The 9094-nt window shown below is 43.7% G+C and overlaps 1 protein-coding gene across 5 annotated transcripts in view; it reads right to left on the bottom strand.

The window, feature by feature from the left end:
* Positions 1-9094, bottom strand: part of TENM4 (teneurin transmembrane protein 4) — an 894317-nt gene that overhangs the window by 155209 nt on the left and 730014 nt on the right. For all 5 annotated transcript variants that reach the window (XM_019523993.1, XM_019523990.1, XM_019523994.1 and 2 more), the window contains one exon: positions 8717-8902. In XM_019523993.1, coding sequence (XP_019379538.1) covers positions 8717-8902 — 186 coding nt within the window. The remainder of the gene's footprint in view (positions 1-8716; positions 8903-9094) is intronic.

Raw genomic sequence — 9094 nt, forward strand, 5'->3', positions numbered from 1 at the left:
TGAAAGGAATAAATCCTGAGAGTTTTTGAAATGTAAAGCACTGACATGTACAACATTAGCAGGAGGGTCTGATCACGCTGCCTCGTGCTGACCTATATATTCTTTTAAGAATGCCACCACTGTTACTCCATAACGATATACAAGGGGCTCCCCTGTTCCTTGATCTTACAAAGAAGCCCTTTTTATTTTTTTTTTAATTTAAAGCAAGTCAAGGATGTTTCATTGACCCTGCGCAATTAGAGAAAATTAACTGCCACAGAACAGTCAATCAGTCTAAAGCCAGAGATTCAGGAACATGCCTTGCTTATTGCCGTGGTCCTCTTTCATCAAAGGAGTAATTATTGTTAAAATCCTTGACACTTCCATATCATTAAAATATTTTTGGATGCTTGCAATCTTTGCAATCTTTCCCTACTTGCGGCTGTATTTGAACTGGTCTAATACCAACCAAAGTTGCAGAGGGAGCCTATATTATAAATTCATCTCGAAAAATGCTGTTGGCAGGAAAACCACATTTTTTGTGACACCCTGAAAGGCAACAAGATAGACACTTTATTTTAACCATTCACTGGAAAAATATTTTGGCTTGTTTGTCCTTCTCCGCCAGCCTCTTATGGCTCCCATTTCTGATTGCTCATAACCTTAAAAGAAGTTTCACCTTCCCGGTAGAAACTGCTTCCCTTGAGCTGATGTCTTTTTTTTTTTTTTAAATGGCAAACACGTTGTTCTGCACAGTGTCAACATCATGTTGCTGTTAGTGTCAAATCAGCCACCTAGAAGGGCATTCATGTCCTACTCAATCACATCTATTGTCACTTTATTATACTTTTCTGGGAAATGTTTGGTGCCTCGGCACTTCGACGAAGTTCCTGAGCATGTTAGAACTGCAGTCAATATTTCTAATTAAAAGTCAATTTTGGCCATTATGATGATAATTTCATAAGTTAAATAAGACCATGAACTGCAGCTTAGAGTCGGGAACAACTGAAGCAGGTAGCCTGAAAGCAACTTGCACTGGCTTCATAATATAGTAACTCTGTTTCCTTCTGATTCACGCTGGGAGAGAGAACTGGTTGACCAGCATGAATAGGCACGTGGGGCCACATCTTCCCAGGGTGTAAATCAACTAGCTCCATGAACGTCAGTGAACCTTTGAAGATTCACAACGCTGGAAAATTTGGGCGAAAGGTCATACCACTCCCATATAATGGAAAATACCTTCATTTAAGGAGACTGGAGAAGCTTTATCAGGTAAATAACAAAATAGAGAGACTTCATACCGAAAGCACACTCACCTGCTTGTACTGTACGGCTCACATACATTTATAAAACAATCGCTGCGCAGGACAGACATTTTTGTTTCCTCCTGACTTTCATTATCTGGCTGGGTGGGGTGGGGTGGGGTGGGGATGAGAGATGACATGGAGAGAAGGTGTGGAGGGAAGGGAAGGGAAGACTTATACAATGTTAACATAAGATCACAGCAGAGGACAAAGCTCCAGTGAGATATATCCTGCCGAAATGACTGAAAAGTCATCCCTTCCAGACAGTTAGGGCGAGCTTTGTAACAATGAGGAAAGATGCAACCTCAAGACAGCATGTTCATGGTGCATTTGTTTTTAAACACAAAAACAACAGGAAAAAAGAGGAAGGAAGACCATACCTTTCACTACCTTATCCAGATAGTGAGCTTGGGAGATAAAAGACAGGACATTTAAGGTAGGATTGAATAAGTGCATTACGGCTTGCTACAAGACAGTGCAGGTGCTAGAGAGGCAAAGGAAAGTCTGCTGTGGTATTAAAAGAAAAACTTTGATTACGAGGAGAGAAGAAAGGAGGGTAAGGTGGAACACGGCTATCCGCAGTCGCAGAACTGAGGAAGGCTGTGTTCAAACATCCATTTAGTCTGCTTGCGAGGACTCAGTCCGATCAGCAAGAGAAACAGGAAGGTAAAAAAAAATATAAATGGCAGGACATGGTAAGGCTCTGACCACTTGCAATAACCCACCTCTGCTATGCAGCCTCTATTTGCCTTTATTTGAGGAGAAACAGAGCCATTCAGAACATCTTCCACTTTGCCTGATTATATTACCTTTTCTTAATGAAGCAGCATTGGTCCCCTGTGGCCTTTTTGGAAGCAGTAAGGCTTTTACCCTGGACCACTCTACATTGCCTTTACGTAGCAGCTTTTTGTCCAGGACTGAATTGCTTTACAAATATTAAATTAACCTCATGGCGATGCAGTGAGGTAGGCAAGTCTTAGTGTAGCCCTTCTGTGGCAAGTCTTAGCGTAGCCCTTCTGTGGCAGGATTAATGATGCACAGAGGGGTTTTGGAGGATTGAGGGCCATCTGGTGCCCATTTCTCACTTGAAAGTCAATGGGAGGCGAGTGCCTTTGAAAACCATCACCAAATGGATTTGTCCAAGAGTCAATGGCGGGGCGCAAAGAGATCTCCTCTCTAACCTAATTTCCCTTTTCTTAACAGCCATTGCTTTCTATATACATATATATATAAAAAAGAAGCCTTGGGAATGTTTCTGTTTTCCCCTCTTGTATCTCCACACCCACAGATGCTTTTCTCCTGTGGCTGTTGTCAAGTAAATGCTGTTAAAATGTTATGCCTCCCGTGCAGGCATTACTCCTATGCTCCGTACGTGCTCACTCACAAACGAGAGTCCTAATAAGGAATTTCTCCGTATGGATCGGTTCACGGAGACCACCCAAGCAGAGGGTCACAACCCCCAGAAGCTTTCTTTTTTCCTTTGAGTCTAGACTCCTGTGAGCCTAATGGGTGAGTGAAAGCACAAGCCCACTTTTGTAAGTGAGCTGAGAGGGCCTCCATAATCAGAGCTAGACCTGACCGGGCAGCTTTGTAGCTAGGGAATGAGGTTTACAAATCACTCCCACACAGAAGGACTGAATACAAGCAGCACTGCTTTCCTACAAGCCTGGGTGGCTGCTCCAGTTCAGGAAGTGGCAATTTGGATTTAACATTTCAGAGCGTGCAAAAACCTCTGCCAGCTTTCGCTTTGTGGTTACAACTTTAAAACGTGGCAATGCTTCTAGAGGGGGCGAAAAATGGAGGGAGTTGTCCAGCCAACTGTGCCATTTATTTGTAGATCCTGCCTTTTCATTCTAATGGCTTGAAGGACCGTGCAGGCTTCTTATGAGAATACCCAGTCTGCACCTATTTATGCCACACTACTGAATTTGCACACACACCTTCCTTCCTGGGTTCATAGTATTCCCACAGGCCTCTGTTTTGGGGTTTTAAACGGCCATTCTCTGACCTGTGAGCACTCCTTGGGAAAGGTGTGGAGGGGGCAGGTGGAATGAAATTAGGGAGTGCAGGAAAAAGAGGCGCCGTAATGTGCACGCAGCCTGATTCTGTCCTGTCGTCCACCAGAAAAAATAAGGTATAATACCAGTTAAGTCACTGGACTTTAAGAGAGACAGCACAGGTGTAAACAGGGCCAGAATGCAGCCCTCAGGTAATGAGCCAGTGGAGATTATATGAGTTTATGCTAGCATCAGTAGGATAAAGATAGTGTCCACACTTGACCCTGGTGTCTGCATTTAGTCTTCACTGTCAGAACTGACTTTCCCTGTCATCCAGGGCCCAGCTGTGCTCAGCCCAATGAAGAAAAGTTTCTTGGAGTTGTGGAGCCTGGGGGCTGATCCTGGCTGGATTGATTGGGTCTACACAAGGTGCCACATTGCATTCAGCCATGGGTGCTGTGAAACCAGGCGGAGGTCACGTGTAATGTCCTGGGCCAGATCTTAAAGAAGCCAAGAGCCATGTTAAGAGCACTTAGGCACCTAAGTGTAATTCTCTTCTACCCTGCTCAAATCCTGAAAACCCATTACTGCATCACCTTGTGTAACACGCCACCATCTGCCCCTATGGACTGAGTCACAAAACAGCAGTGAGCAAGATGATGACCTGCCCACCTTTTGCTTTAACAATTTTCCAGGGACTCAACTGGGGCAGAACAGAGTTGCACCTAGGTGCCTACATCCATTTATGTACCTAATAGGTGGAATACCTAATAGGTGGGCAGTGTACTGCTAGGCTCCTGGTTCCTTGTTTGATTGCTGACCAAAATGGGAAGTGCATTTTATTGGCACAACTGACATGTTTGAGCACTTAGAAAAAGAGAACAGAATCCAACTGAACTGGATCTTGTTTGGATTCCAGCCACTCAAGCAGAAATTGAGAGGCACCGATTGCAGCCCAGACTGTCTCGAGCATGTGTGATTATGTACACAAAACCATAGAGGAAAGCCAATCCTACAGGGCAGACTGCTGAAAATCAAGAGTTATCTAAATAAGACAAAAGGGAGGTGACTGTGCCATAAGCAACAGCCCACATATAGAGGAGGTATGGCTGTCTGTCTGGGTCTTACTGGGGAACACACTGCTGGAGTATCTCAGAGCAGTATCAAAGGTATTGAGGTGTCTAAAGATTCAGACAGCTGCTCACTTGGGTTTTCAGAAGCACCCAGGTGTTTAAATCCTTCTGAAATCAGTGGGACTAAGGAGCCAAGGTGCTTTTGAAACCCCCACTAAGTGCCCTCCTGCCATTTCAGCTGGCTAAAGTGCTTTAAAAATCTGGCCCTTAATGTTCCAGACAGACATGCAACAGTCAGGTGTGTTTGGCCACAATTAGGTAGAACATATGTCCCTGCCCATCTCTGCTGGCTGAGTATGCAGATCTACCTCTGACACTAGCATCTTGGCTAAGTATAGACAGTCAAAATGCCTGAGGCTGAATTGATTCAATCTTTGCAGGTTAGCCTAACCTGCATAGATTGAACTGATAAACAAGTGAACAGACATTCACTTTTGATTCTGGAAATGCAGCCACATGCCTGCATTGGCCCAGGCCAGAAGCTGGGGGGTGCTACAGCACATCTGCCTGCTCAGTTGGAACAGACAGCTTGGGCCAAGGCCCATGCTGCAAGGGAGGGGAAGGTTTACAAAGCATCCTGGGATGCTGGGGAACTGTGAATGAACTTGAGTCTGGAGGGGATCTGGGCAGAAGTTCAATAAACTGATTTAACCTAAATCAGTTAAGTCTGATACTACATCCATCCAGGTTTATCCTAAATCAGTTTTGGCTATTTTGAAAGTGTTTTATGTGCACTAAACTTCTGTTGTGTTACAGATTTGAACTGGTTTCCGATCAATTACACTGGTTTATGCATAATTTCTGTCCCTGGCCCCTGTGTTTGGACTGTCATCCTGCAAGGACTGTGACTACTGCTGATTTCAGTAGAGGGAGGCATTTTATTCCCTCTCCTCTGCATGTGCACGCATGTACAATCATACACAACCTGGGCCAAAGCCTTAAGGCTTTTTGGCTTGTAGAAAGCAATTCAGGGGAATCTCTGACTCAGAGGAAATCTGAATGCCCTTCACAAAGCCCAAGCAGCCAGGTGGAGACCTGCCCTTGCATCTCAGAGGTAGGAGACAGGATCCTTCACATTCTGCAGCGTGGGTACTCGTCAGTGGTGAATGCAATTCCTTATTCTCCTTATGTAAAGCTTGTGGCCAGGCTTGGATGGATGTGGCATTCACAGCCTCATCCACCACAAATCCCTGTGGCCCACTTACAAATCTCCCTTGGAAATCCAGGCTGCAACTTTGCCCTTCAGAAGTCATAGGAGGGAGGAGGAATTCCACCTTAATGCACGGGCTCCCTTAGAAAACCCTTTTTACTAGTCCTCACCATTCACTGTCAACCCTTGAAAAACCCAAGTCGTCTTCAAGGGCTGCTAATGAATAGTGAGACCTATTAAAAAAACAGGTGCTTCTCTACTTCTCTAATCTTCCACTGTCTGAGGGCTGCATTGTGTATGCACCTTAGTTCTTGATTTTAGGAATTCGAAGTAAATACATTTACCCATTCTGCTGGGTTCAAAGACTCCCGCAGTTCTATAATCAACTCTTGTGTTCTCCTCTCTTGCCTGAATGCACTAAAATGACTGAATTAGGATGAGGAACACAAGCTTTTGCATCGATCTCCTGGTTGGGAATTAACTGAGGTTACGTTAATGAAAATCTCAGAATGTGAGGAATTGAGCTACTGTACTCACTATCGTAAGTCTTTGTATGAGCAAACACAATTAATCCACTGAGATCAGAGTGGTGCGGCATAATGAGAAAGGGCTTCCTAGGACCTTAAAGGAGAAATAAAAGGAGTTCTTACTCTCGTATGTGTTCAACAGGAAATGGAAGGAGAAGCTTCCTTTACTTGTATCATCCATTGCTATCAATGTTACCTGCACACATGGCAATATTGTTAAAGCATTACTTCAGCAATGGGGTTTTATGCTGGTCAGTGCTAAAGCAGGCTGACAATGACACAGACATATAAGGGATTACTCTCAACAGAACAAGTTGCCATGCAGGGAAATTACACAAGGACAAGGGGAATGCTTACCACACATTTAATGTAATTCCAAGCCAATGTCCTTTCATCTGTGCCAATATTACTTGCGTATGACTCCCTCACATTATTCAATTTGCCCGGATATTTATGACTTTGTCAAATCTCCATTATAGTTCATACGTTTAGGAAATATGGCTTACAGCTTCAGAGGCATAAGTCTGTACACGTTTGTTGTTAAACCACCACGTAGGAGGAGGAGGGAGAAGAAGAAACTGAATTATTTTGGCACTGAAAATAAAGGATGATTCCTAAAACCAAGACAGCCCTGCGACAGGAGTGTAGGGCTGTGGGGAAGTATAGTGGATGTCATTAAAAGCTTGCTTCTTGCTGCATTGCGGTGTTTGCCTTTACTGTAATAACGTGGGTACCGTCTATTTAAAAGGAGGACTGCCGCAAATAATGTGGTAACTTTAATTACCATGAAAGAGAAAACCTCTTGTTCTGAAACAATTCAGGTCTATGGGCTGTGCATTGAAATACTGAATGCTGTATTAATGGCATTTTGTCTTTGCCTTTGCAGTAATAAAATGGTAACCGTTCTATGAAGTGAGTCCTCTGGTGCGTGAATGGCCTCCACATTAATCACCTTCTGCAATCAGGAAGTTTTCCTACACGTAGATATATTCGCTCATACACGGTGATGAATCTTGGTCCCTATCGATCACCCAAATTTCCAGAGTTTGGTAAGCAAAGTTCTACTAATGAAACTATCAAGTAATACTGCTAAATAAATAAATAAATAAATAAATAAACAACCAACATCTGCAGCACCTCAATTGACACATGATTGCTTTCCTTTCATTTTTAAGACATTTAAAGGGAGGGAAACACTGATTCATGGGAAAAACTGAAAGCTGTTAGGTGCTTGGAAAAGAAAACAGAATGTAATTTCTAATGTGTTAGGGGGAGTTGCTGAGTGCCAGATAGTTTTCATTAGGGATGCTTGCCGGGACCATAATGTGGTTGGTGATATTATCATAAACGAATGATAAGCCAGAACAGAGACACAGGCAGGGCTCATTACATTACCTGAATGTTGGAATTAAAGCATTTTGATCAGGCTTCAGTTATTGACTAGCTTTGTGTGTGCAGATATACCTGGCTACATGCATGGCTGATTTGATCATACACAGATACAAGTGCAAAGCAATGCCCAGGTATGATTGGTGGTTGGTTTTATTACCAGCGGTAGGTTTTATATAGCATGATGTGTTTGTCTTGTCGGGCACTGTTATAGTCAGAACGATGCAGGGACAAAACAAAGGAACTCTAAAGGACATTAGTAAAAGCAGAGGGCCAGACTTTGCACTCAATGGCACCAGTGTAAATCTAAAGCGGCTGGTGTCATTGGCCAAATCTAAATTGAACAAGACCCACCCTGGCATATCTGAGAGCACAATCAGGCCCACTGCCATGTGATCTGGCTGCTATTGGTAGTTACCTGGTTTCTGTTGGGTGGGTAGGGTATTTCACTGAACAGGACTCATATGGGTGAAGGGGTGATAGAAGAAGACAAGAAAGAGATAAAAGTACAGCATGGAGTAAAGTTAACTCGGATGACGAGGGAATGTAAACTTGAACCAGATCTTTAATGAGACAGGAGATTCCTTAAGGCAGGAACTGTGCTATCTTGCATAATGATAAGCCTACTGATGGCACCTTGTAAATAATAGGCATGCCATCAGCTCAGAGCTTAAAGTAAGTGCCAGATGCACTGGAAACACAAACACAGTGTGAGAAGGAGATGTGAGCTGGCTAGAGATAGAGAGAGACTGAGTGAGACTGCTCTGAAAACAAGCGAGAAGTTTTCGGAATGCAATTCTCTTTTGCTGGGAACCAAAGTAGCTGTGCAAATAATGGAGTGAATCAGGGTAATGGAAATTTAAAACAGGCTGCATGTTTCTGAATGAGCTGTTGACACAGCAGACGGGAGTCTCGAAGGCAGATGAGAAGACCTTTTGCAAAAGTCAGAGGGGTGTTTTTCAACGCATCTAGCTAAGGTCTGGTGGCTTGTCTCTGTGAGATCAAACTTTCTAGAGAGGTATATTTCACTTCTGATCATAAAAAATATATATGGCTGTGTCATCACCAAATGAAAGGACATTTTGCCTTGTTCCCACATGAAAATGTATGATGTCCGAACTTGAAATCCAAGAACAAAGGTGCTCATGCTACACTAAGTCACACGAATTCAATTAAGCATGCTCCTTTTCTCCTCCCCAGTCGTCAATTATTCTTTAAAAAGTATTTTTCCCCCTACCAATAGTGCAGTGCTCTCCGTTCCAGCCTGGGCTGCATTCACACTTGCCGTCCCGGCATGTCCCATGCTCATTGCAGCGTGGGTGACACGCCCGCTGATCACAGGCTGTGCCCATCCAACCCTCCTCGCAGCGGCAGGGGCCTCCGACACAAATGCCGTGTCCTCCGCAGTCCGCTGCACAAATCTCTGTGGGAGAGGAGAAAAGAGGGGGGTGGGGGAAAGGGAGGGAGAAAGCCAGAATGTTATTTTTAAGAAAAGCAGCCACACTTCACTACCTCTCCTTATGGCGAATGAAAGGAATTCCTGCAGCTCATAACACTAATCCTTTCTGACAATAAGAATCTAATAAGTAGATTACAAAAAAAAAAAAAAAAAAAA

The sequence above is a fragment of the Gavialis gangeticus genome, unplaced genomic scaffold, assembly GCF_001723915.1.
Source record: "Gavialis gangeticus isolate Ggan-Ray unplaced genomic scaffold, GavGan_comp1, whole genome shotgun sequence".
Lineage (NCBI taxonomy): Eukaryota > Metazoa > Chordata > Crocodylia > Gavialidae > Gavialis > Gavialis gangeticus.